The sequence below is a fragment of the Barbatula barbatula genome (assembly GCF_947034865.1).
Source record: "Barbatula barbatula genome assembly, chromosome: 12".
In the NCBI taxonomy this organism is placed as follows: Eukaryota; Metazoa; Chordata; class Actinopteri; order Cypriniformes; family Nemacheilidae; genus Barbatula; species Barbatula barbatula.
The window spans coordinates 14533050-14560296 of record NC_136775.1 but is presented as its reverse complement, the minus strand read 5'-3'; the positions used below and the strand labels follow the sequence as shown (position 1 = coordinate 14560296).

The window sequence follows — 27247 nt, the reverse complement described above, 5'->3', positions numbered from 1 at the left end:
GGGTTAATTATTAACAGTTATTAAAACATAACTAATTGTTCCACATTCAGCTTATAAAACAACATGACACACATTCAATTATCTTCCCCATCAAAGGATGCAGTAATGCACATAACTGCCAAACTTACTGCTCAATAATGATTTTAATAGATAGTGATATGACAAGTTGCAACTGTTTTAAAGAGCAGAATTACTATAGGCTACAAGTCTTAATAGTGAAAGATCAGTGAATTATTTGCCTCCAAGATCTCACCAAGCTACCATTAAATAAGCTGTATTAAAACAAATGTATCTTCCACGTGATTATGCTAACTCACCAAATACTATATCTACATTTCACCATGATAATCTTTGTGAGTTTCATAAATATATGCTATACGTTTTAAGACGATTTGAGTGAATCTAGAAAACGTTACAAACACATAACATCGATAGAATGAGTTATTTAATACATATTTTATAATATTATCGTAGAGCTTACAGCTATTCATAATTATATTTGAACTGAAACGCAAGATATTATTATCCCTAAAAAAGCTAAAAGTGTTTATTATTATTGCCATCGTTATAATTATTATCAGTGGTATTATTTTTGTTTTATTATTGTACAAATAACTAGGCTATAAATCGTTGGCAAATAATGTGTCGAGTTTACGATACGAAAGTTGATCAAACGAGGCAAACTATGACATGACAGCAAACAGTTTAACTTTTACAGATCACTTGTGTGACCGTTCGTTACTATGGTCCGAGCAGTTTCTTGTAGCTACACGAAAATCCTTTATTCCGTTTATTTCGTTCTTGTCAAGTAGGCCACAAATTGCTACGGGTTTTAGACAAATAACAGGTTTCGACTAAATAATAATGATAAAAAAACGTCAAACTCGTAAAAACGCAAACAATTGGACCTTGCACTTGGTAACATGTACATTACCTGATCGTTCAGCAATAGGCTTCGTATATGAGAAGCACCCACGCGTGTTCCCTTCGAGATGGGATCCACGGGCCGTGATTCAGGCCTTTCGAGCAGAAATGCGAAATCACCGCAGAGCTCAAATCTCCACGCGCTCTGCTGCTTCAATAAAAGCCAATGCTTTCTTTCTAAGTTTTGCAGTATAGTCTATTTAAAGGCGGACCTGAACATCTGTTCAATTCACGTGACTCTAAAATGTTAACATCTGTTCAAAATAAGTTTCATTCGTGTGCCTCTAACATCCATCTGCCAAATGCCTTACAACTCAAACTTTGTCCCAGTTTGAAGTTCAACTGGATCTCTGGTGTTTTTGTAGAAATAAGCACTGTTATTTAAACCAACATTAATATGAAAGTCAACCCCACATTAATCCTTCATAACAAAACAAACAACAACAACAAACGTATGTTGTTTGTTTGTTTTCAGGGGGGATTTTACAGTAATATTATTAAGGCTAACGTTTCAGTTGCTCTCCATGCAGACCGGCTTCATCCACCCCACCTTTTATGTCCTGCTGAAGGCAGCTTGCATTTCATAGACATCTGGGAATTCCGCACATGCCTCAAAAACAATTACACACCTTCAAACTTGCACGTGTCTTTATTCCAAATATTCCTTGTTTTCAAAATACTTTTCCAGATCTTACATAAAACTAAACGCCACCACGTGTGTTATCTGCATTTACGCCGCAAACGAATATAACAAAACACGTCTTTCTCAAGCAAGAAACACTTTTAACTTTATTTGCTAAAAAAATATTTAACTCGATAGAACAATTGGATGACATTTATTAACGAATTATTAATGAGCCCATGGATTAAAAATAAAAAGATAGTCTGAGTTCTTGTTTTTGTGGGTTTTTTGTGGGGCAGCCTCTGGCTATAGCCTACACACCCAGCGAAGTCCCAAGGGATGTGACCCTATGACGCACATGTGTGTATTTGTAATATCATCCGAATAAAACGGTAATATTTAGTTTTCACTTATAAAAAAAATAAATCTATGCCATTAATCCACAACTCTTTTCACCCCTCCTTCATTTTGTGTATTTTCTTTAGTCAATCTTTCAACGCATATTGTCATGTCAATAATATCATATATGAATACCAGCCAAAAACCCAAAGCCATACAAGTCGAAATTAACCATAACTACTGGAAAAAAACATCACAATCTTGTGCAATCGTTGAAGACTGTACAACGCATTCCAAAAACTACACACACCAAAAAAAAGGCTTTTCTTGTAAAAGCAATTACTGTCATATTTTCTCTCTTCCGAAGCAGTCCAGCATAAACGTTTTCACGTTCTCTCCATTTAAAATATTGTAGTGTGGCTTAAATGAATGAATCATAAGTACTGTTTTAAATGTAAAGTGATACTAAAGGCAATAATATTACATGTTTATTCGTGAATAACGTTTTATATTTCACTTTACTTAAGGAATGCATTGTTTCTTGTTCGTGGGCCTATATTTAATAAAATCTACCAATACGTTTTAACTAAAACAATCAGTATACTATTCGTTACAATTGAACTAAAGAAAGGGTACAAATATTTATTGCTTAAGTGTAAAAATAGTTAAAGGAAGCGAATTAATTTGGAAACTAGCAAAATATTACTTTAAAAATTATTCATCTTTATTACACAAAGACATATTTATGTACAAAAGTAGCAAAAAATAAGAATGCATTTCGACACAGAATACATTTGCCTTCATTTCAATAATCGTCTCATCAATAAATAAATAGACTTGTACTAAAACTTTATATTTTACACAGGAGGATTCGAACTAGAGGCTTAGTTTCCCATTTTCTCGTAGTGAGTCCTTGTGATGCAATTTCACTTTCTCCAAGAAAGCTATGCACGACCGAGTCCTTATAAAATTGATAAAAAATCATGCATAAGCACACCTTTCCAACATTCGTCGTCAATAATAACACTTGCGAAGAAGTCCATATGCAGCGCACGCGCATCAGTTCTCTGTCCGTGGCCTTCTCGAGATAAAAGCCATGACCTCTGTTGAACGTTTGCCATTCCCCCCCCCCATGAATCTGAAGAAATGCGCATATCCACAACTGTGTAGACGCTTTGCTCCACGAGTGTTTGCCAGTGCGTGGACTTCACCTGCAAAGCATAATAAGACATTATTGACAGAAACCCCAATTTTCCTGAGAAAAATAAAGCATACTTTTTTTAGGCCGTAATAAAGGTATTTTCAAAGCTGGGGTTCCGAAACGCATGCATTGTAAGTAACATTTCTTTAAATAATGATAATAATAAACGACTGATACTATTTTCTTTATGAGAAGAGAAAAGTATGGAAGAATAAACCCATTACCGATATTAAACAAATACATCCGATCAGAATTACAAGCAATAGTTGCTGATTTAAAAGCTCGAGTGTGACGTTCAGTGAGCAGTTTTATTTATAATAACACAATCATTTAAGCAGCTGAGCAGTGGATAGAATCTAACGCGTACCATTTGCACTCCAAAAAGTTTCCCTGCACACTAGTGAGATGCAGACATGGACCAGGCGCCCTCCATCCTCCAAACCGAGAACGCGTAACTCAAGCGCTCGTGAGCAACATAACTACAGCTTGCCATCTTGGAGTCCAGCTCGTCACTCTGTAAAACCTGACAGAGGAAATCGATGTACCTGGAGGCGAGTTTGAGCGTCTGTATTTTGCTCAGTTTATCGGACGGTAAGGTCGGGATGATTTTGCGCAACGACGCAAACGCTTCGTTTAGCGACTGCGTTCGCTGTCGCTCGCGCACGTTCGCCATCACACGCTGAGTCTGCAGGTCTTCAAACGACTGAGGACTGCTACTGCTATTGCTGGACTTCTTCCCCCTTTTCCCAAGGGTCGAGCTATCGGAATCCTCCCCGTTTTTCCTGCTCGACCGTCTTTTCCTCGCGCACCGTTTCGGTGGCCTGTCGTGCTCTCCGTCGCTGTTGCTGTTGCTGAGGCTGTCCGCTGGAGATACCGGGGAGCTGGATGAGTCTCGCGCGGCTTCTTCGGGCATCTCGCTCAGGTCTGAAAGCGCGTGCGAATAAATGTTATTCCCGCATGAGGGTGAGATACAGTTCCAAGAGGAAATATCTGCACATCCAGGATTCCGAGAAACTCTGAGTTGGGTTGAAAGCAAAAAGTTGGGGAGCTCTTATAGCCTGGTTAAGTGTTTGTGGGAAGGGAGGTGATTGGCCAAGAAAGTTCAAGACGCGAGAAGGAGGGTGGGGGAAATCTTAAAAAAACGAAGGAAAAACACTTCTTTTAAACTCTAGATATTTTTCTTGACAAGTTTGATAGATGCTTGGCGAACTTTAAAACAGAGAGCGCATGTTCAACTGGACGTTTTGGTTGTGGTTTCATCAAACCAAAATAAATCAACTTAAAATATTTTAAACGACACGTTCAGCCTCAACAAATTACAGAATTTGCTTGGTGTTCCCCGTGTAATATAAATGTATAAACTGATTTTTGAACATTTGCTTTTCATTAAAGGATAAGGATGTAAAACGTTTGCAAAGTTTAGCTTAATTTGCTATTTAATTTTGTTTATTAACAAGTCTAAAATTTCAATGTCTCAATTATTCATTTTCGATTGTTTTAAAATTCCGATCTCGAGATATACATACTTTGTAAAGGCCCTATGCACTTATGAAATACAAAACTAAATTAACTAATATATATATATATATATATATATATATATATATATATATATATATATATATATATATATATATAGATGTGTGTGTGTGTGTGTGTGTGAACCCGTAAATACGAAAGATGGTATGTTTAAATATGAGCATTTATACTGGATATTTCTAATGCGCAAATATAATGTTTCGTCCTGTTAATTACTTTGTTTATATAACGGTAACTGATAAACATTGTCCGCCAGGGGTCGTGGTCTCTTTTCTTTTAGCTTTTGTTTATCTCAAACTTGCAGTTTTAGACGTGTTGAGCCAATATCCTGAAATGCTCAGGCTTGCTGTAACTCATCGATGCAGAATTGTTTAGGGAAAAACCTGTTCATGTGCTGTAGTGCATTGTGTAAAAAGATAAATAAAGGTCAAAACAGAGCTTGAAGACTGGCAGACATCCCACCTTTAAAATGTTCACATTTAAAACATAAAATCTAATAAAAAAATTATCTTTCTATTACATCATATCCTAAACTTCGATATGACTCTTTTAATGTTCCTAATCCAGGCATAACATTGCAGACCATAACTAGCTGAAGCCTTTTCAACAATGAACAGATAACCCTAATAACACTTGAGTCTCAGCCCCACCATGGGAAGATAAATTATCTCTAGTACAATATTCACCTCTTGCATAATTCAAAATTATTGCACAAAGATTTATAATAATTTTAGGGGATTTTAGTTCGGCTCAATCAGTTGTTGAGCAGCCGTTTCAGCTCCCTGGATCTCCTAAAAGACGAAGTTTAGATTGAGATCTAACATTTACAATCTAACACCACACACTTGACATATGGTCGGTTTGCCTGCACAGGACTTTAGTGAGTGAGGATTGTGACTTGCTGTAAGTATGTGATGATGATTCATTCTCTGACTCAGACATGGAGTAGTCCAAGAATCGGATACTTTACAGCTCCTCCTGCCGCACAGAGCGCAGGACTGGATCCAGAGAGCATCAGTGAAGCCCCAGTGACTGCTTTATTATGTATCCTGTCTTATAACCTTTGACCGGGGTAAATAATGAAACAAGCCAATCAATTAGTTCTATGTGAGATATCACTAACCATTTCACGTCCTTTGTCCGTCTTGCATTTGGAAGAACAAACAGGCCTTTAGTTACTGAATATGCTGGGTGCAAGTTCCTATGAGTTTGAGAGCTTTTAAGTGGAAAGGTTTGGGTTGATGGATTATACTCATTGCCTAACAACCTTTACCTCAGTAAACTTGCGTCATGATGAGAGGCAGACTCCAGACATCATATCGGCTCCAGATAGGACCTGTCTGGCTGGCGAAAGGGAGAGGATACGAGCAAAGATTAGAGAGGTGAGGATGAATATAGACAGTTCTTGCCTGTCTGGAGCGGAGGATTGGACTATGAATAAGAGCTTTCAGAGGGAAGGGGAGAGGAGGGGGGCTGTCATGGTTTTATCAAGCGTCTGGATGTGGCTGGATTAACATAACAGAAGTGAAACAAGGTGATTTTGAGCATTGAAAATTGTGGATTTTCCTTTGATGGACTATCGGGACTGAGCCAGAGCTAGCCTGAGTAAGACCAATAAAAATATGTTTTTTTGTAATATACAGTAGCTGTGCTATATTGTGAATACAGTCCTGGCTGAAGGCTGTTTATGCACGACGCACAGCAGATCGATGCCTTAAAGTGTAAATTCATACAAAAATAAAAAATGTTTGTCATGATGGCTGATTGCTTTCTCTGTTCTTGAAAATTAGGTTTTACCTTACGTTTTGTGTTTTTCATTTATAATGTAAGTGGATGGTGACCCTTTTTTGAAGCTTCAAAAAGACACGGGACCAAGACGAAAACGATATCCACAACTCGAATAGAGAAACTGCACTCTTTAGGTTTAGTACGACTCGGCTCGGTACAGCTCACTTTACCTCGGCTCAGTTTGCTTTTCCACAGCAGTTTAGTACCGCTTCAAAGTGGGTGGGGATAATAAGCTTATCGTCATTTGGATCTTACAGCAAAGACCAGACAACGATCATTTGGTTTGCTCAACGATGAGGATAAGCTAATGTAGCATTTAACATTGCGTTTAGGGTCTTAATCTCACAAAGCATAAATGCAATTATTATGTATTAAAATGCACATTCATGTGTTGCAAATCCAATGACGCTGGTAATGATTCTCTCTGCCCAATCAGTGATGTTAACAAACCACATTTTGGTATCGGTACAGTACGCTTGGAATATCAACCGAGGTGGTTCTAAGAAAGTATCAGGTACAAGGTACTGTACCCAGTGGAAAACCCCCCAAAAGTGAGCTTCACCGTGCCATACCGTGCAATACTATGCAGTGGAAAGGCGCCATTTGGCACAGGTCCAGATGTTCATAATATAATGCATTGTACTTTAGTTTGTTTTTTACCATACCCACTTGTATATCTTCAGTACACTTGAACTATACGGCACAAATCTCGTGGCCTCACATCATAGACCAAAAAAACCTGCGAAACAGGACAGATCCACTTTTTTAAGAACAAAGAAAACAATTAAAGGTTTTGAAAAACATGAGAGTGAGTAAAAAATGTCTACATTTTTCTTTTTTGGCTTAACAATTCCTTTAAGATTCCTGTTTACCAGAGACCATGCTGACATCTACAGTATGTGATGACAGGCCTGAGATGCATTTAGAATTTTAAAGACATTTACAATAATATAAAATGCATCAGTTTGAGACCTTGATCTGCTCGGTGTTTTAAGATCGGACACTGTTCTATTGTTTCAGGGTTCCTGGGGCCACTGAGTCGCTCCATACCAGGTCCAAATCATTACTCAGTATATCATGCCAGACCACACACACACACACACACACACACACACACAGACGCACACAAGCGCACACACACACACGCAGACACACACACTATGGTGTTTTGGTTTGAGAAGTTAGAAATTCTTTTCAATAAAGCGGCAGACCATCTGTGGCACGGCAACAAAAATACCTCTAAACAATGACGGTGCCTAGTTAAGTTGCCAGTTAACCATGTGTTTTAACCTGAGGGTTTAGTGAATTCAGAGTCAGCAACAGAATCCTTCAACAAATCTGAACCGTATACTTTAAAGCATGCTATAGATCGAAGACAAATCGTCAATGTCTCATCATTACAACTAACAGTTTGAACTTAAGTTATATTCCACCGCTTGAGTGTATTTGTTGGTTTGTATTGACAGTCAGGGTCACTGTGAGTGCTACAGCTGCATGCGGGGATGAATACGGGACATTTCGGTAACAGGCAGAGGTTGGGGGTTGTGGGCTCAGGGTGCAGTGTGAGCAGGGGAGGGGACGGATGGCCCCATGCCAAAATCAACAGAGGAAGAGGACGGATGCTCCTGCTGGCTCTGCAGTCCGTACTCGAGGGAAACTCGGCTGTAATGTCCTCCCACCAGCGCTCTTTAACGTTCACTTTGCAGCTGGGGAGAGAGAGAGGCGTCGAGCACTGGTTGTCTGAAGTATTAAAATTTGCGTGACCCTTACATTTGGAGGGGGTAGAGCTGCCGATGTGAGAATATTTTGGGGTTTGTCAGCTTTAAGCCCGCGTGTTACGCAGGCGATAAATTCTTTGGTGGTTTTTGCAAGCAGGAGATCTCCAAAAATGCGTGGGTGAAACAGTAATATCTCCCCTCATGTCTGCACTGTCACGATTTTTCCATTGCGCTAACCGTGCGAATCACCTACAGGCATAGTTTTCCCAGCGAGCCACTCCTGCCTGTCAGTACACAATCACTGGCCCAACACTCAATGTTTTTTTTGGAACAATGTGCAGACAGCCACGGTTGCTTTATTATGCACTGGCAGAAATGTGCGGTGAAAACTCTCTTTAGCCCAAAGAATAATCTCAATTCATGATATCGGGACGAATATCGTGTTACCTATCGGAGCTTCTGGCAGCTTGTTTGTTTAACTTTAATGAAGTGACTTAACAGCATGACTAGGAAGCTCGTCCATCTCAGCGGCCCATGCGAGACAATCAGACAGAAATGCGAAGACAGACAGTGTAAGAAAAATAAAGAGTTTCTGAGACAGACAAACAGAATAAGAAGAAATCAAATAGGTCATGGAAGGGAGAGCGTGAGACAGGCAGTTTTAGAGACACAGACGGTGAGCTAGAGCGACAGGCAGCATTAGAGAGAGATAGTCTGTAAGGAAAGAGGTGCAGAGTGAGCAGTGAGAACTTCAGCACCCTTCAGCCCTTCCCTGCAGGACACTGAAAGCTACACCTCTCCTGAATGATCTCCAGGCCACAGTTCCTGGAAACGCCACTTCGAACCCTATAGACTCCATAGATGCCTTTTCCTATGCACAGGAGATATTTGGGGTCAAATATCAAAAACAAAACGTGAAGTGAATTTCATTGAAGAATTTTGTGCTACTTCTGCTACCGTATTGGTAGAATGCTTTGCTGTACATACTGAGAATTGTTTATTGTCTGCGAGACATCAATAAAATGTATGAAAACTTATATACAATTGTGTTTGTAAGTTTCTATGGATGTTTGAATACTTACATTTCTTCCAGAAGATTAGTTGGTAACACCCTACTTAAAGCCTTTATGTATGCATTATAATTTTTCAATATTGTGTGTTCTAATACATCAAATGTTGTTATAAAGAATTATAACCTAATTAAATATGCAAGGTGAAACAATAAATTGATGTTATATTGCTATAATGTATAAACTGTAGTTAAAATTATACATAAGAAGTCACAATGCATATAAGGTGCATTACAGGGCATAAATAATACATCAAAACTACTTTTATAATGCATTATACATATATGCTTTAAGTACAGTGATGTGCTTTTAATGAAATAAAAGTGGCATGTAACTGTCTTTATGTTTGATGGTCTTCATATGTTTGCATATCACTCTTGTTGCAGACAAAAAATCTAAATATGTATAATCTACGATAATCTAAAGAAAGAGTGAAATAATCACGAGGCCCATTTCAATATTTATTGTGTAAACATTCATTCGATTTAGATTGAAGCACATATTATGTTGGTTTGCTGTGGCATCGTTTTCACACAATTTAAATTTTTTTCCACAAAACATTTGATAACAGTTTATGAATACCAAAAATAAGAAAATATTTACATATTTTAAATACCCTCCCACACAAGTACCAACCACAAGTAATATACCACACTGGGAGAAATATGATGCTGCAAAAATGAAAGATTCTCCTCTGATTCATACATACACAGTAAACAAAATAAATATACCATTGAAAGTGTCTGTTATAAAGTCAACAGAGCCCAGAGTAGAAGAAACACCCTTTGTATGTCCATGCATTGGTATATGTGTATGTAAAAGCAGGTATTTGTATGTGCACCTGCAATTCACGCCTATAACAGCCATCTGCTGGGCATTATAGAGGTGACGGCGGGTCGCTGTTTGTCTGCTGAAGAGACGACTGACATGCAGCACAGCACCTGTGGAGCTTGTTTTTAAAGGGGAACTAGGTAGAGAAGTAGGTAAGTGATTCACATAGGCAACAGTATTTTACAACAGTTATTTAAGTAATAGTCCACCCAAAAATGAAATGGTTTATTCATCCTCATGTCATTTCAAACCTGCATGACTTTCTTCTGCAGAACACAAAAGTAGATATTTTGAAGAATACTGTTAACCGAACAATGGCATTGCCCATTATTCACTTCTATTGTATTGAGACCAAACTAATGCAAGTCAATGGGTACCGCTCTTGTTTGGTTACTAACAGGAGAATCATTTCTAACATATAATGCAGCCAGCCAGTAAATGAGTCATTAATAAAGCTGGTAAGTATCATCTGAATGCATCTTTCAGGTATTTAACTGTGTCTGTCTTCTCCATCATAGGCGGGGTTGGCAGACCGCAGTTTTTTTTCTGCTACACCAAAAAAGTGACTTTCCCTTTTGGCAGGTTTACTGAATCCACTCATGCTCGCATTACATAAATGCACATAGCTAAGATAGACAGATCCTTGGAAGAATGCTTATAACCAAACAGATCTTGCCCCCATTGACTCCCAAAGTAGTTCACATTACTTTATCTCTTTATTTTGTTCTGTTGAACACAAAAGACGACATTTTGAAGAATGTTGGACAGCATACAGTTCTGGGGCACTTTCAACTAACATTGTATTTTTTCCTACTATGGAAGTCAATGGGGAACAAAATCTGTCTAGTTATTAGGATTCTTCCAAATATCTTTCTCTTCGTTTTTTGGGGTTAGAAGTATGAAGTATCCCTTTAAAGATATCAGTCATTGCATGATCAGGTGTGTCATTTGTCTGCTGTGATTTGTTTTTAGCGCCTTCTCCTCGGAGGCAGATGTCTGGACAACATGTCAATGTCGGCTGTCACATCTACACCAGCTCTGGTTCCCCAGGGGGAGTTAAACAAATTCTCTCCATTCATAAGGGCTGATGCATTTACATTTATGCATTTGGCAGACGCTTTTATCAAAAGTGACTTACATAGCATTATCCTATACATTTTACATAGGTATCTGCAATCCCCTGGAATCGAACCCACAACCTTGCTCTTACCACTGAGCTACAGGAAAGCCAAAACCTGAATGCAGAAACTGTTTAAGTTTGAAACTTGTTATTTTTAGGCCTCATTGTGTATCAAGCTCCTCTGTAGTGCATTGAGAGAGATCACATAACACCAAGATCACTCCTGCGAAGAGTACAGTATCAATGCTCTTCAAAACTGAAAATCCTCAATTTTGATATCAGTCATTGGATGAACAGGTCATTCATCTCCTCTGATATCTTTTCAGCAGCCATTCCACGGACACAGAGGCAGAGGAGGACTCTGATAGCTGACTCTTGTGTCGAAAAGCTATGCGGGCTGCTGGAAGGTCTACACGTATCTGCAAAGCCGAAACCGAGTGAGTTGAGCAAATTCTCTCCATTTCGTAGATCCTGAATGTTTGCAGAAATTGTTCTTAGAGTTCTAGTAGAGGTTTTTTTGGCATCATCCCCCTGCCGTATGCACCTCTGCCATGAAGAGTGAGAGCCGTCGAGACAAGCCCATGACTTCATCTGATGCGTCAAACTTTGTGATTAAATTACCACCAGCAGTAGTTAAGTTGTTACATTTTGTTTTGTCTGATCAACATTTTCAGTGTAATTTCCATTCAAAACTGTTTCAATCTTTCAACAGTGGTTGGACAACGTCAGAAGTTGACACCTCCAAAGCCCCCCGTGACACCAACACCAGCTCCTGTACCTGAATAAGTGAAATGAATCCTCTCCATTTATAAGTCCTTGAAAAGCACTTTTACCTACAGTATATTTTTAGGCGTCATTCGGCTTCTGTTTGAAGAATGAGATCCCCCAGACAGACAGATGACCCCAACTTTGTTTTTTTTAAATAAACACCTGCGTTTCGTACGTTATAACATTTTGTTATTTTTTATCCAACAGTTTCAAGACTCTTACAGCTGCATTTGAACAATAGCAGACGTTTGAAGATACCATCCTAAAGGCCTTTACAAAACCAATAGCACCTCCTGAGTGAGTTAAACAAATTCTCTCAATTTATAAGTACTTAAAAATCCCTTTCACATGCATTTATAGGTGTCATTCTGCTCCTCTACTATGAATAATCTTTATTTTTTTAATTTCTTAATGAACACCCACATTTTTACATCAGCTAGGTTAAATGTGTTGAGGTGATAGCTTACAGGTTAAAGATGTTGAAAATGCAGTTTTATGGAGAAGTTTTACATGGTTCCTCCTAAAAACACCTCACAGACATATGAACAATTTTAAAACTTGATTTTTACCAGGGGACTTTAAAATATTAAATACAAAATTGAATTGCTTTTATATACTAGGTTAAACAGAGAGCATGCAGACAAATGTATTATTAGTAGCGTAGATATTTTAGTGAGGGGAGTGTATCGAAGTAGAATCGATATTGTCAGATACTCTGGGTTGCAGTATCTTGTCATCCCTGATCCTAAGTCATACCACTTTTAGCATGGTATGCATGTGATTTTATGTGGCGTGAGTACTGGTACTGACAATATCAAAACATCAACTGAACCATATACCAAGGCCGGCCACACACCTGAAGATTTTAAACACGGTTTTAGGCCCGATTTGTTCTCGCAGTGATCGCTGGGGATGTGGCCTGATTCAAGGCTTATTATCGGGATGGGACACCTAAACACACATGTTTGCTTTTGCGGATCTTTCTAATCAAATGCACAACTGAATTATGACCGAACGGCGTATCAAAACTACAGCCATTAGGTTTTGTTCAAAGATCATTGTAACTTGTCACGTGAGTGACCTCCACAATGATAAGTCTGTCTTGGTTCCATGTCTCATTTTCGGGACATCTGTTTGTCCTGCGTATACCTGAAGATAAAAAAGTTGCAATGAGCCAAAATGATTGACAGGATGAACTGACGCCTTGTGAACCTGCGTTTAGTGTTAAAGTGTCACAAAACCTGGTATATGTTAACAGATGTTCATTGTAGATTACTGAAAACATAAGAAGCACTTGGTTACAGTACAACAGGTTATTTTGTGTTTTTTCAGAGCGATTTTCTTTTTCCAGCTTGAAATGTGTGTGCTTTCTTTGCCGGTTTGCATTATCTTTCTTTATGCGCTTAATGATAATCCCCTTTTGATGCAAACCCTTCCCTCTTCCCTCACACCACCCTCCCACACAGCAACAGTCGACCACACCGGCGTCTATTTCAGACAAAGTTTTGGAGCTGGTCTTAAATTTGATATTTGAGTAAATTTGATATTTATTTATTGGTATGCACAATTTGCCAACACTTAAGGGAAAATTTCACCCCAAAAAAAACTAAAATACATTAACTTGAAATCTGTATACATTTCTTTGTTCTGATGAACACAGACAACGATATTTAGGAGAATGGTCTTTACCAAACAGTTCCAATATAGTAGGAAGAATAACAATAGTATTCAAAAGTTCCCCAGAACTGTTTGCTTTCCTACATTCTTCAAAATATCTTCTTTTGGATTCAACAGAATAAATATGTTTTTCGTACTTTTCCAGTACAGTGTGATAGCCAAAGGCAACCGTTGTTATTAAACTTGGGTCTGCAGAACTTTCACAATGACACAAAGACATTGACATTTCCAAAGCAATGAGCCAAATGATAAGACTACTGCATATCTCAAAAACCTTCCTCCGAATACTCACTCATATTGACATCACTGTGAGGTTTAATGCACACAGAGACAACTATGAAGTGAACGTCCACACGACTGCAGGTTAACCCGAGTTCTCAGTGGATCTGGGAGGGGAGCACTGAGATGCTTTAGGCAGCTCATCCTTCAAACACAGCCAAGAGTGAGTCACAAAATCTTTGCTAGTATGAGTCAGTGGAACAAGGTCACTGTTCATCCAATAGAGCCAATGCGGAGAGCAACCGGCAAGAGAAAAGACTGATTTAAAGAGCCATTGTTCAGTAACAGTCCATCGATAAATACGCATAAAGTATTTTCCATGAAAGCAGGGTGTGTTTATAATTTATCCAGAAAAGGCCAAAATGCTTGGAGATGTTAAGGGAATCGAGCACAACAGTCAAGTTTTGTAAAAAAAGCATGAACCTTCTTCATGACGAAACTGAATCTCAACACTAAGGCAGTGGTGCCCAATCCTGCTCCTGGAGATCTAACGCCTTGCAGAAGTTCAGCTCGCCCCTAACAAAATACACCTGCCTGTTATTTTTCAGAAGATCTTGATTTGTTGCTTCAGGTGTGTTTAAATAGCTGAACTCTGCAGGACGGTATAAATGTATAAATCTTATAAGGCATAGCCAAAGCTCTAAGTCTTTTTTCAACCTTTTATATAAGTGACAAATGGCGTGTTCGAAAGTAACCCCTGGCCTAGCCCTTCGTTTACTACCTCCTACATTACTTCACTAATATAGTCCAAGTCTATGGGCTAAATTTCTCTGCCAAAAGTATTGTGGGCCTATTGAAAAATAATATGCGTAAATTGAAAAATAAAAATCGTGAGCCGAAACACATTTTAAATTATATTTCACAAAATGAATACATGAAGACAAAATTCTCCTTCCTTAGTTGTTTTACTCATTTTGCCTTCTCTGAGATTTTCTGCATATATAAAAAAAATTCTGTGCATATGTTATTTTTTCCCATGCTTGCTTTTCCAAATGCTGCAGTTCACGCTTCAAGTTCAAAATTAAGTATGCGTAGAGAATATTTTTATATATGAAGAAAATATCAGAGAACACAAAAATGGGTAAAACAACCATACATACGTTGTCTTTATGTATTAATTTTGTGCAATATAATAAAAGTGTTTAAAGTTCTGACTAGCTTTTTTATTTTTTGATTGGTGCTTTCTTATACCTGCAATACTTTTGGCAGGAAATGTATACCATACAAGTCCACTTGATGAATTGAAGGAAAATGAGAAAGCATACAGGCTGAGGGCGCCATCTTCTGAACCTTGCAGTAGCTGTTAAAGGAATATTTCACCTAAAAATAAATTTTTGCCTGAGCTAGCTAGCCCTTTGAGAAAAAACGATGTTTTCCTGCAAAAATAAACTATAGAAACCATCACAGAAATTTTAAAAGTTTATATCAAAATACCACTATGAACCATAACATTTCCATTAAAAGGTTTTGGGCATTATTCCAATAGGATTCATAGATTGATAGATAAACTCACCAATAGGCGCTTTTCACAATGACGTCGTTCAACTTTAGCCTTTTTGCCAAACAGTGTATTACAAAAAAAGAAGAAGATCTTCCGTTTTGCCCCTGCGCTAAAATGTAACAACAGTCACTGAAAATATTAGTGGTCAAGACATCAGTAAGATTATTATTGTGTTTAGTATCAGGCATGTAAGTATCAGGCATGTAGAAAACAGAGCATTAACCTTCATAATCAAACAGGTACTGTACAACAAAGAATTTGTTTCCTTTATAGCTTTGATCTTGTCGTTGGTGAAAATTTGTCTGCAAGACGTAGTCATCTAGCCGTGTTTGTGGCAGCTGTGCAAGGGACTTGGTAAACTCCATTCTGAGGAGCTAGCGGAAGTAACGATACACTGCTTCGCGGCAGAACGAAAGATGCGTGACGTCATGTGAAAAGGGCCTATAGACGCCATTGTTGTTTTCATTAAAACCAATAGTTCCCATTATAACCCTTAAATCCATTTAATAATGTGTTTTTCGGAAGGGTATGCATCTTTCTTTCTTTCTTTCGTTCTTTCTTGTTTGTTTGTAATCGGGAGAACATTTATTTCTTATCCATATTCATTTGGTCAAAAAACAGTGTTAAACAACTTCTTGCCCCAAGAATATATCATGGGAATAACCTTTCTGAAGTCTTCTGTATCTAAAGTCCTTGTGAACAGCTCCCCACTCACTTTCAGTGGGTTTGTGTCTAGTAAATGTGTCGTTTGTAGTATTCTTTAAAACATCTTCTTTTGTGTTCCGCAGACGAAAGCTAGTCATACAGGTTTGCAATGACAAGAGGTTGAATAAATGACAGAATTTTCATTTTTGGTCCATCTATCCGTATAAGGATTAAGTATTGATTTCAATGAAGTCGTGTGTGTCTAAACTGGTGAATGGGGGGCTGTGCTGTTCTTTTACCGACATTTTTCACCACACAAGAGGGTGTGTAAATGATGACATAATTTTCTTTTTGAAAGTGAACTACTTCTAAAGAGAATAATGAACATCCGAAGAAAATCCTTCCATTGCTGTGTCCCAGATGAACGTGGAAAGTTTTTTTTTACTTTAAGAATAAAATAGCCAGTTTAGACATACACGTAGACTGAATGAACAATGAAATCAATAGTTAATCCTTAAAGGGATAGTTCACTCAAAAATGAAAATTCTGTCATCATTTACTCAAATACTTTGTCATTTCAAACCCGTATGACTTGCTTTCGTCTGCAGAACACAAAAGAAGATATTTTAAACAATGTTGGTATTCATACAACAGCGGACCCATTCACTTGCATTGGTTTTGTGTCCATTACAATAGATGTCAATAGGTACCACCGTTGTTGGATTTCCAACATTATTAAAAATATTTTCTTTTGTGTAATGCAGAATAAACAAAGTCATACAGGTTTGAAATGACAAGGAGAGTAAATTCTGGCATGCTTTTTATTTTTGGGTGAAATTGAACTTTAAAGACTAACCTGGTTTTAAAATGAATGATTTGTGTGCAAATGAAACAGAACACCGCGTATTTATACTGTAAACAATCATTTGTTTCAATTAAGTATGTCATTTATGTATGCAGTGCGTAAAAACTTGGGTTGCCCAAACTAAAACAATACAAACACAACAGAGTTCTGATCATTTTTTCATATATGCCACTTTATTAATTCTGCACTGCCTTCTACTCTTTGTTTTTTATCAGGTGCTGACACATTTCACCAACAGATGCCGCTCTTGTATCGAGACTTCAGATATTATTCACCGTTTCACAAAGGTTGAGAGCATTATGGCAATGTGAGGTGGTGTTTTGAGTGGCATGAACAGGTCAACAGACCTCAGAAAGTATACTGCATATCACATTTTGCTGACCTTTCAGGTAATCACAGCTAGAAAATGTAAATCCACCTGATCACAAAATCCTTGGTCACAATGAGATATGCTGTCTTCACCACTACACCATTACCTAACTTTAAACTAACACCCCACACACAAATGACTCATCATTACAGGATTTATTTGACATAACATTGACATAAAACATTCACCTGAGTCAGCATGCTAACTAGGCAGATTAATTCTACTTAACTCCAGGTGCATTACAATAAACACAATAAACGCACTAACAATAAACGTTTCTAAACTGAGCCAACGGGACTACCAGACGGCGACTTCATCTTCTCATTCATCTCCACTGAATGATGCAAGGACAGATCTCTTTCCAGAAGAAGTCTCTTCTGCTCACAGCAGATGGAGAGGGTGCAGCCAAAGATGCCCAGGGCGACCAGGCAGAGGAATGCGAGATGCAGAGTGTGCAGATTGTTCACCTGCTTCACCATCGCTCGCACAAATTGAACGTTGAGAATTCCCCCGATAAGTCCACAGACGCAGCAGGCTGAAAACAGGATCATCTGTGAGGTGAGAGTAAAGTTTACAAACAGACCGTGGTGGCACTTGCTTTCAAGTCTGTATGGGTGTGAATATAGTAGGTTAGATGAGCAATATGTAGTGTTGCAGCTTCTGTCATTCATCCTCTTACTGTAAATCCGGTTCTCTTCTTGGCACACAATATCCCACAGGCTCCACAGATGAGGAACTGTGAAACAAAGATCTGTCACTGGAGCTAAATCAAATCTGGACCAGGAGTGCAGTTTCCATTGCATTAAAAATGAAAATGATGCTGTATGGCCCAAAATTTCTATTAGTGTATAATAGTTTCATGCAAATCAACAATACATTGTATTATAGTGCTTTTTGTCATGTATTTGATATATTATTGCATGCTCATAATTAAAAAAGTCAAATTGTATTTATTTTGTTCAAGCTTTATTCATGCTTTTACATCTACATTGTACAAAAACAGCTTTAAACACAATATTCAGAATGTAAGCAAAGTTAAACAGGGGACTCATGTAAAATGTATGGATTGATTGTTTACATGATATAAACAACTCACTTCATGGACCACACATTTAAAAACACTCTTTCTTTTAAATCTTTATTTTAAATCAATGCAGATCTCCTCGAAATAGTCGAATTCACCACTTGAGCATTATTTGCATATGGTTTAATATGCAAGAATTATTTTTGCTTCTGTGTTTACAAATAAACAGTAATATAAACCTGTTGTAAATATATTAAAGTCTCTTACTTACACACACGCCGCTCAATATCGGTGTGGAATACAAAGTATGTCTCTCCTGTACCAGCAGAGCTCTGATCCCCAGCACGCCAAGAGTGATGCTGGATCCTCCAAAACAGAAAGAAACAGCAAACTCCAAACAAGCGCCCAGCACATGCTCGTCCGGGCATCATTCCTCAGACTGGGAGAAAGAGTGAAATGCAAAGGTATTCTCTCACCCTCCCTAGAGGGTGCTTATTTTAAGCAATAATACTCTTTTTTAAAAGCAGTGATGGTTCTATCTTCACTTTGTATAAATGTGTGTTTCTCTGATTTCAGTCCTATACGCAGTTGGGGAGTTTGTGCTATGGCCAGACAGGTCACATGACCAATAATACAAACACAAAATAATTAACTATGAAGATTGATAAAAACTAAAAGCATTGTTTCCCAAACAAACTGTTTCTATCTGACAAATGTAATTTAACAATGCATTTTAGGGTACACGTAAATATAATATGCATAAAAATCTTGATTCTGAAATAGCTCATTGGGTGTCTATTTTTAGCTTTCATGCACTGTATTACATAAACCAACTCCAGATTCATAGCCGATCCATGCTGATGTGCTTAGATTTGAGTGAGACACTGCTCTGCTACCCATTGCGTGTTATCTGCGGAGACTGGTTCCTCCAATATGAGCCATCACATCCCATTAAACTCAGCTCGATGTGCCTCACTGCTCAGGAAAAAAGCTCTGTTAGTGCAGAGAACGGCCGCTTTCCCCATGAGACGTCATTCATTAAAAAATGTGTTAAAGGAATAGTTCACCAAAACATGGAACCTCTGTCAAAATGTATTCACCGTCTAGATGTTCCAAACCTGTATATATTAGTTTGTTCTGTTAAACACAAAGGAAGATATTCGAAAGACTGTTAGCAATTTTCATTTCTCGCACATCGTTCAATATTAGAAAGAAATGGTAGTCAAAGGTGCCCTAGAACTGTTTGCTTTCCTAAATTATTTAAAATATTAAATTTTGTGTTCAACCGAACAAAAAAATATATAAAGGATAACTGTGCTGAAATTGAAAATTGCTAACATTATTTCAGATATCTTCCTTTGTGTTCAGCAGAAGTGAAATGTATCAACACAGAAATCTATTCTTTTATTTTTGAATATACTATTTATAAAAAAAATAGTTTGGGATGAACTATTCCTTTAAATCGCTTCACTACTTAACAAACGTCTGTAATTTTTCACTCTTATGAGGCCGTCCTTTGACTTTTAAATCCTGTTTAAAAACATTGCCTTACAATCACAACAACATAGTTTTCATTTTTCCTCACGGTGACACGCTATAGTCTATTGTGTCAGAAGAAAGAAACAATAAGTGCATTACACTGGAGGTCATTGTGTTGAAGCACTGCGATGTGAGGCCTGCTGTTCACCCTGTTTGTGCCTCTGAAGTGTGAAGCCAGCATGTTTTTCCGGTCTTTGCACTGGTCTTTCTCATTAACGTGTGCTTTCACAGGCATTGTGATCTACCGCAGTTTGCTCCAAGATGAATAAACATTACGCAGCTTAGAGAATCAACTCTCATTCCTTTTCTATTAATGTTTTTGTGCATAAAACAGTGATCAACATGCAAACACGCTCCAGTAGGCAACGGTTGAAGAGGTTTTACTTCCTACTGTCTATAGTAGTTTATGAGAAAATGTACGTAAAGAACCAAGGGGCAGATACATAGAGAAGCGCTTAAAGCACTCAAGGGTGGACTTAAGTCAAAGTTCTACAAAAATTGCACTCCATGTATTCACTCTATTGATAACAATAAATGATAATAATTCAGAAAAGGCTAAATTGAATGCCAAAGTTATGTGTTTTTAGAATAAGTAACAAACTTATTCCTATTCATTGTGAATGTTTTAGCTGATCAGTGAGATCAAATGTATTACTTCCTAACTTACCAGACATAAAATAAAATCAGAAAAGAGTATAAAAACAACAGAGAAGAACCAAAGCTTCTCACGAGAAACTCAGAGAGTGGTTTACGATATTTTGGCAAGGCACTCTACTGTTTGTTATGGTGTTTGTCTGAGGGGTGATTTCATTGCTCGCTTTAGAACGTATTTAAAATTTCTTTCAGTTTAAGAAGCCTTAAACCAGCAGACCACACATTTTTCATATATGTGCTTAAGGTTTTCAGACTGGAATTTTAGCCAGAATACTATCTTCTTAAAGGTCCTAGGTGTTATTAAGCCATTTAACGTTTATTAGATTTTATACATAAACTTTGTTTGTCTAGCGTCATTCACACTATTGTTCCGTTCCTTACTGCATCACAGCCATGGACTGATGGCTGAATGTCTGATACACATGGCACCTGTAGAAACAACCTCAAATTCTGAAACAAAGTCAAATTTGTTGGCCTCCCTGGCCAATGAAACCCGCGATGGAGAGCAGATAATTCTATACATTAACTTCGTACTTTACCTGAATCTAACTTTAGCTTTACGATGCCTGCAATCGGGTAATGGCGATAATAAGATTGCCCAGCTATATAAATGGTTAATCTGCGATTTCATGGAATAAGTATTGTTATGCACATTTCTGAAAAATTATTAATAGCTTTAAAAAAAAAAAGCCAAGTGGATAGAATTGGATGGATGTGTTGTGTAGTACAATGATTGTTTGTGGTACATACCGTATTAATATAACTTGTGAATTTTGTCACAAAGATCATTCAGCACAGCTTACCTGATCTGAGCTTTTAGAGGGTGAGATTGAACAATGAAACTCTTGGTGGGTTAAGGCAGTTTAGGTAAACACACAGGCTAAGTACACTAAAGATTATATATCAACAGAGCTTTCTGTGAGGCAAACCAAACCACAGCAGTTCAGAGAAACTGGAAGAGCTAAAGTGCATTATGAGGCTGAGGCATTGACTACAGAACCCACAGCAGTCTAAATACACTACAAATTCTAGGTTATTTTCAACCCAGCGTTGGATCAAAAAATTGATGGGTTGTTTAAACCCATTATTGGGTCAAAAAAAGCCTTTTCTGGCTTAATTTAACCAAAGATCTTAGTTTGTCTCTTTTGACCCCACGCTGGTATTATACAGCAATTTTAAAGGAAGTGATGGATTTAAAGCTGCATATCACTATTCTACCCAGAATGGAATACAGATAGTACCGTGCCATTTGTGGTTATGACATGCTGAATCATGCTGAGACTTCAAGAAATACACAATATATTTTTTATTAATATCTTTGCTCCTTACAGAGCTCCTTCATTAAAACTTATCACCATTTATGTAATTTCAAAGTGTTCAGGGTTCAAAGTTTCAAAGCTGTGTGAAGAGTTCGAGAACACAAAACATATTTTAAGGACTTAGATTATACATGGACTCTTACTCAAACACTGTAGTATGCATATTTAAAACATTGACATTAGAAACACACAATATAAAAATAAATACCATTTGCAATATACTTGAGAATAACAAAAGATGTGACAAATGATAACCTACAACTAATGTGTAAGAAATATTTTTTCTGGTCCACATACTGTAACACTTGGATCAAATATTCTACATTAATCTTCAAATATTTAAACATACAGACACAATCCAAGCACAATGCTTCGCTAAAATACAGAACACGGAAACCACATGACCTTCAGGCAGTTTATCAATTATGAAAAAGTGTTAGATTACCTCTCTATTGCAATCCTCTCTAAAAAGCATCTCCTCCTCAAACAACCCTTTGAAGCATCCAAAGAACTTAAAAACCACACCTGCAGACATGTTCTACAGAAGGAGCCATTTCAATGTCACAGTAAATAACAGGCAGTGCTGTAAAGACTGCACTGAAATAAAATACATCACATATAAAATACAGACAGGTATACAGTAAAAACATTCAGAACAGATGCCATCAAGGGTGGAAATTAGGTCACATCAAAGAATTTGTATGGCAAAGTAATCATCATGACGGTTCACCTCAATATGAAGTGTTCTCCTTCAATCTCTGTTGAAGGCCGAAGCTCGCAGGATCTCCATACAGTTTACAGTGATGAGAGCTCCAGTGATCTGTCTCCACTGCTTGGTTACTGGGCTCTTCATCTTATCCAGTGCCAGATGAAGGTCCTGGATCATATCCCTGTAGCCGTCCCCGTACTGCTTACTCCAGGCGTACAGGAAGTCATATGCAGGTTTCCACATCGACTATGAATCAAAAGAGAATAATTAAATAATAAAGAATAATGATGTTTAAATGACGTGATTACTGAATGATTAAAAATCCCAAATGTATTAACAACAGTTTGACAAATAGTAATGGATTTAAAGGAACTCTTGAGTTGTTCTAAATCTGTATACAATTCTTTGTTTTGATGAACACAGAGAAAGATATTTGGAGGATTGCTTGTAACCAAACAGTTCTTAGCCACCATTGACTACAATCGTAGGAAAAATGACAATGGTAGCCAAAATGCCCCAGAACTTTTTGCTTTCCTACCTTCTTCCAAATATCTTTCTCTGTGTTCATCAGAACAAAGAATTGTATACAGATCTTAATTTTTGGGCGAACTGTCCCTTTAATCTGGCAATGTATTCAAAACTGTATATTCTGTACTTGCAAACGTCCTATGGTGTGACAACAAAAATGTAGAACACAAACTGTTAAATATACTGTTTTATATTATTAATATCAAATATTAATATTTATCATATAAAATAACATAAGAGTGATTAATCTTCATCCTTGATTCTTTTTCTAAATGTTTGCTATGTCACACCATAAGACAGAAGTGGTTTATTTGTCAACAACCAATCAACACTCTTTAAAAATATTTATTTTGTTTATAAAAAACAATTTTAATTTTTGTAATCTACATTAATAAAAAAAATGTGCAGAATTTCAATTCACCTGGGAACTAACATCTCCATTTTTCCCTCTGTGAGGAGCCTCATACGCAGCGATTTGGGCATTTGAGAGCTTTCTGAGTCGCTCCGCGAGTTCCCTCCATCTGACACCGAGCTCGACTGCTGTTGACAGAATGACTATATCCTGGATGAGATGTGCCACTAGGCCTTGAGCATCCATCTTTAACAGCCCCTGTGGAGAACAAATAATAAAAATAACACTTCTTTTTCCCTTTTGTCGTAAATAAAAACAGGTGTCATAGTCAAGGGTACGTACAATAATAAGCTCATGCTGAAACTTTTTCTTGATCTTTTCCGCGTGACAATCTTCCTTCAGCTTTTCTAGCACACAGGCCACCTTCTCTGCCTCCGTTTCAGCGTGTCTTCTGGAGATGGCATCAAGTGAGAGTTCAGAGTAACCCAGAGCCTCAGCAAAGGTTCTCCAACATTTTACATGTTCTGTGACCAGAGTCTGAATAGCGGAGTACATGTACGTGAGTTTTTTAAAAGGAACTGTCATATTGTCCAAGAGAATGTGCAAGGTGAGTTTAATTCCCGTAAAGTCAATGACTTGTTCCTTGGAGATGACCTTCAGGTTCTTACAGTGCACGAGGCCGATCCTTCCTCGAATAAAACCGATATACCACTCCTTAACCTTCTGCTGACCTATAGATCTGACAGATTCCCTAGAGAGCAAAGCAACTGTATCACCTTTAAAATATTCCAGAAGATATTCCACTCTTGGCTGTCTGAGAATTGATTTCATCGCCACCCCATACCATTGCAAATCTACAGGTCTGTCCGGAAACTTCTGAGAAAGGATTTCTGGGAGAGATTCTTCAGGAATGGGCATCGACAGAGCCACTTCCCTCTGCCAGTCTAACCGCCTCTGTCCATGTTTGTCTGACCTCAGAGGGGCATGCTCGGGTGAGGTAACGTAAAAGTCTCCCAAAGCGATACGTTCTGGGTCCCGCACCTCAATGCAGAGTTTAAAAGGGGTCATCTCACCCCTGCCCACCTTCACCAGCTCTAACGGCAGATGTAGCTCCGTTCCAGATTTTAGCTGTTCCTGTTTAACCACTTTATTCTGATCCACCGACTTCACTTCGAAGTTCAAATCCAAAACTTTAGAGACAATGTGAAGATCTTTAAGACCGTGTGAATTGAGTTGATGTTTTCCCCAAAGCTCCAAAACAACAGGGGGCAGGTTTCTGTTACCCCTGTGGATGTCCGAGAAAGAGATCCTGGGAGGACTATTATTATGGCAGGTGATGACCAGCACCACTTTGAGAGACGGGTGTATATGCTTGGGACCATAGATGGCCACGGTGACATAGCGATCCAGGTAATCCCATATTGACCTTGCAGGTGGCTCCAGAACGCTGGCCTCAGCGGCGGATATGACGTACATGTGGGGTTTCAAATCTAGGAGCTTCATTTGTAACATATCGTTATACACGTAACAGTCTTTTAACTTCTGATAAGGTCCTTCTTTTCTTTGTGAAACAAGACCTACAAATGAGGTCATGACGTGGCTTGTTGGGTCATTCTTAACTTTAGCAGCCATTCTCATCTCCAGTGAAATGCCACCAGAGACGTTAAGGTTACTGAGGGTGACCTCTAAAAGAGGGCTCAGGGTGGTGGTGTAGTTGTTGTTTATTCCCGCGGGGGGATCGTGCAGAACTTTGAGGCCGATTTCTTGGAACTCACCAGGGGCGACGTGTCCCTGGGCAATGTGAGCTGTGATGTCTGTTTCTGGCAACTGCACGGAGCCGCCGCTGTGGTCTATCTTGCAAACGGTTTGAATGTCCGTGGCTTGAGTCTGGGCCCATCCAGGACTTTGTTTCATTAGACTCAGATCCAAACAGGACCGGGTCAGCTGTCTGTGACTCAGCCAAGCCATTTTGTAAGCTTCCCTGTCATTTTTCAACCACTCGAAATCAGGATTGAGGAACGGTCCTTGAGAGCCGGGTCTCTTCTCCTTTATGATCTCCTTTTTCTCAAGCTTGTCAAGTATATCCGAGGCACTTCTCCACCTTCCCGATCGATTTAAATCGCTTTGTCTGGGCGCTATGAGTTGGGCAAAGTTTGTTTCATCTGAGGATGTGCTGACAGAGTCATCGTTATTATCAGAAAGTGTTAAAGGATCCTCTTTCAGCATGGACACTCCAGAATCATAGGTGCTCGTGTGGACGATATCATCTAGGAACGGATTGGATCGGGACAGCTGATTCCAGAAGGGGTTGGTTGTCCGCTTTTGATTTTCACTTTCTTTCGGTAGGACAGACCACTCTGAGATGTTTCCAATATGATTAGCGTAGCTCCCTAAGAGAAGACATTGAGATTTGAAGAGTGAAAATATATTTGAATACAATGACAAAATGACGAACAAAGGGGTGGGAAAAAGCTCTTTCAGCATAATTACCATGAAGGCTGTTGTTATTGATGGTCACATTCTCGTCCAGATCTATCAGTGTCCCTTCGGATTGACTCCGATGGAGATTCCCGGCATAAGCGTTTGATTTTATCTTTGCGGCTGCCATCTTTTATATATCCAAGAACTTACAGTCTGTGTGTAATGTCAAAGCTATTTAAAGAAGAATAAACACATTAACATGTGCACAAATATGTTTAAAAATGACTCATTTTTAGGGAACGATAATCTATCATTCTTTGACTTAAATCAACGGTTACTTCCTTTAACGCAGTGTTTATACAGTGTGATCTATGTGTAAAATGACCTATGTTAAATGAAAGCAAATAATATGTACACTATAATCAAGAATAATACATGCTCATACAATGTTGAGTTGTTTGTTCAAGCACTAAACCTTCACAAATAAACAGCAGACATTAGAGAGACATGTTTGTTGTTGTTGTTTTGACTTTTTCTTTTCTTTGATATCTCCGAGCCTGAAGCTTTCAGTCCAGCCTCCGTGAATGACTCATTAAATGCGTGTTGTGGAAAACATAACGCACACATGAGAACAGGTCTGTCTTGTCTGTGAATGTCAATGTCTCTCATTCAAAGCTTTCTATCTCTGGTGAAGGGGTGAGCGAGTGCTACGCTGATCTATTCAAATCCGCACGCTCCGACACGCCCTGCGACAGCCACGTCACAATGCACCTGTTTGTCTTTTAGAATAAAAACATACGCGTATCTATTTTATTTACTTAAGCGTGTATTCTGTGTTAAACGAGAGAAATTGATATTACTTCATGGCCCGAACAGTTTGACACACATGGCACGTTTACCCCTAACGTTCCTTCATAATTAATAATTCATAATTAAACCATTCTTTAACGTAAACCCACGTGCAAAGATTTAACGCAATAAACTAAGCTCAGGATATTTTCGTTTTAGGAATACGTTTACTGAAAGTATTTAAAATGCGTTTGAACATGAAACACACTCACCTGAAACATGGTTGTTTCCTACTTCGGTCCTCATGAGAACTTTTTCATACTTCGGGGAGTGTCAGCAAGTGCACAACGCGTCAGTGCCTGTAGTGGCTTGAGTATAAGAAATGGTGCATCGTGGGATGTGTAGTTCCACACAATCGAACAGTGGCGTTGAACGCGCTCCTCAAGTTTGCAATTGAACTCCACAACCCACAAACCGTCTCTTTATTTACGCACAGAACGTTGCAACACCTGAAACTACGGGGCAAAAGGTGGTTTCGGCATGGAAATTCGTGAGAACCTATTTGTTTATAAGCCTGTGTTTATGTAATGGTAATGAAATGACCTTTTGACGCGGATGAAGAAGACAGCAATAAAGACAGGATTAAATCAGCTTC

At 38.3% G+C, this 27247-nt stretch overlaps 2 protein-coding genes across 2 annotated transcripts; both read right to left on the bottom strand.

Annotated features, from left to right (window-relative positions):
* Positions 1-2589: 2589 nt before the first annotated feature.
* twist1b (twist family bHLH transcription factor 1b) lies at positions 2590-4103 on the bottom strand. Its single transcript, XM_079469431.1, has 2 exons — positions 3454-4103; positions 2590-3096 (listed from the first exon to the last, which is right to left on the bottom strand). Exon 1 carries the CDS (start codon positions 3997-3999, stop codon positions 3484-3486), a length of 516 nt encoding a protein of 171 aa, XP_079325557.1. The 5' UTR covers positions 4000-4103; the 3' UTR covers positions 2590-3096; positions 3454-3483.
* Positions 4104-21760: 17657 nt separating this feature from the next.
* On the bottom strand, positions 21761-26921 carry macc1 (MET transcriptional regulator MACC1). Its single transcript, XM_079469429.1, has 5 exons — positions 26865-26921; positions 25873-26034; positions 23725-25772; positions 23452-23640; positions 21761-22748 (listed from the first exon to the last, which is right to left on the bottom strand). The coding sequence occupies exons 2-5, from the start codon at positions 25988-25990 to the stop codon at positions 22545-22547; spliced, it is 2559 nt and encodes an 852-aa protein (XP_079325555.1). The 5' UTR covers positions 25991-26034; positions 26865-26921; the 3' UTR covers positions 21761-22544.
* Positions 26922-27247: the final 326 nt, after the last annotated feature.

What these genes read in the sequence shown, in the direction of transcription:
- macc1 (XM_079469429.1), bottom strand. Translation starts at nt 25,990, where the DNA reads ATGGCAGCCGCAAAGATAAAATCAAACGCTTATGCCGGGAATCTCCAT. An exon ending in CAATAACAACAGCCTTCATG is followed by an intron (nt 25,773 to 25,872) that starts GTAATTATGCTG and finishes GTCTTCTCTTAG; the next exon opens with GGAGCTACGCTAATCATATT. An exon ending in ATGGAGATGTTAGTTCCCAG is followed by an intron (nt 22,749 to 23,451) that starts GTGAATTGAAAT and finishes TTTGATTCATAG; the next exon opens with TCGATGTGGAAACCTGCATA.
- twist1b (XM_079469431.1), bottom strand. Translation starts at nt 3,999, where the DNA reads ATGCCCGAAGAAGCCGCGCGAGACTCATCCAGCTCCCCGGTATCTCCA.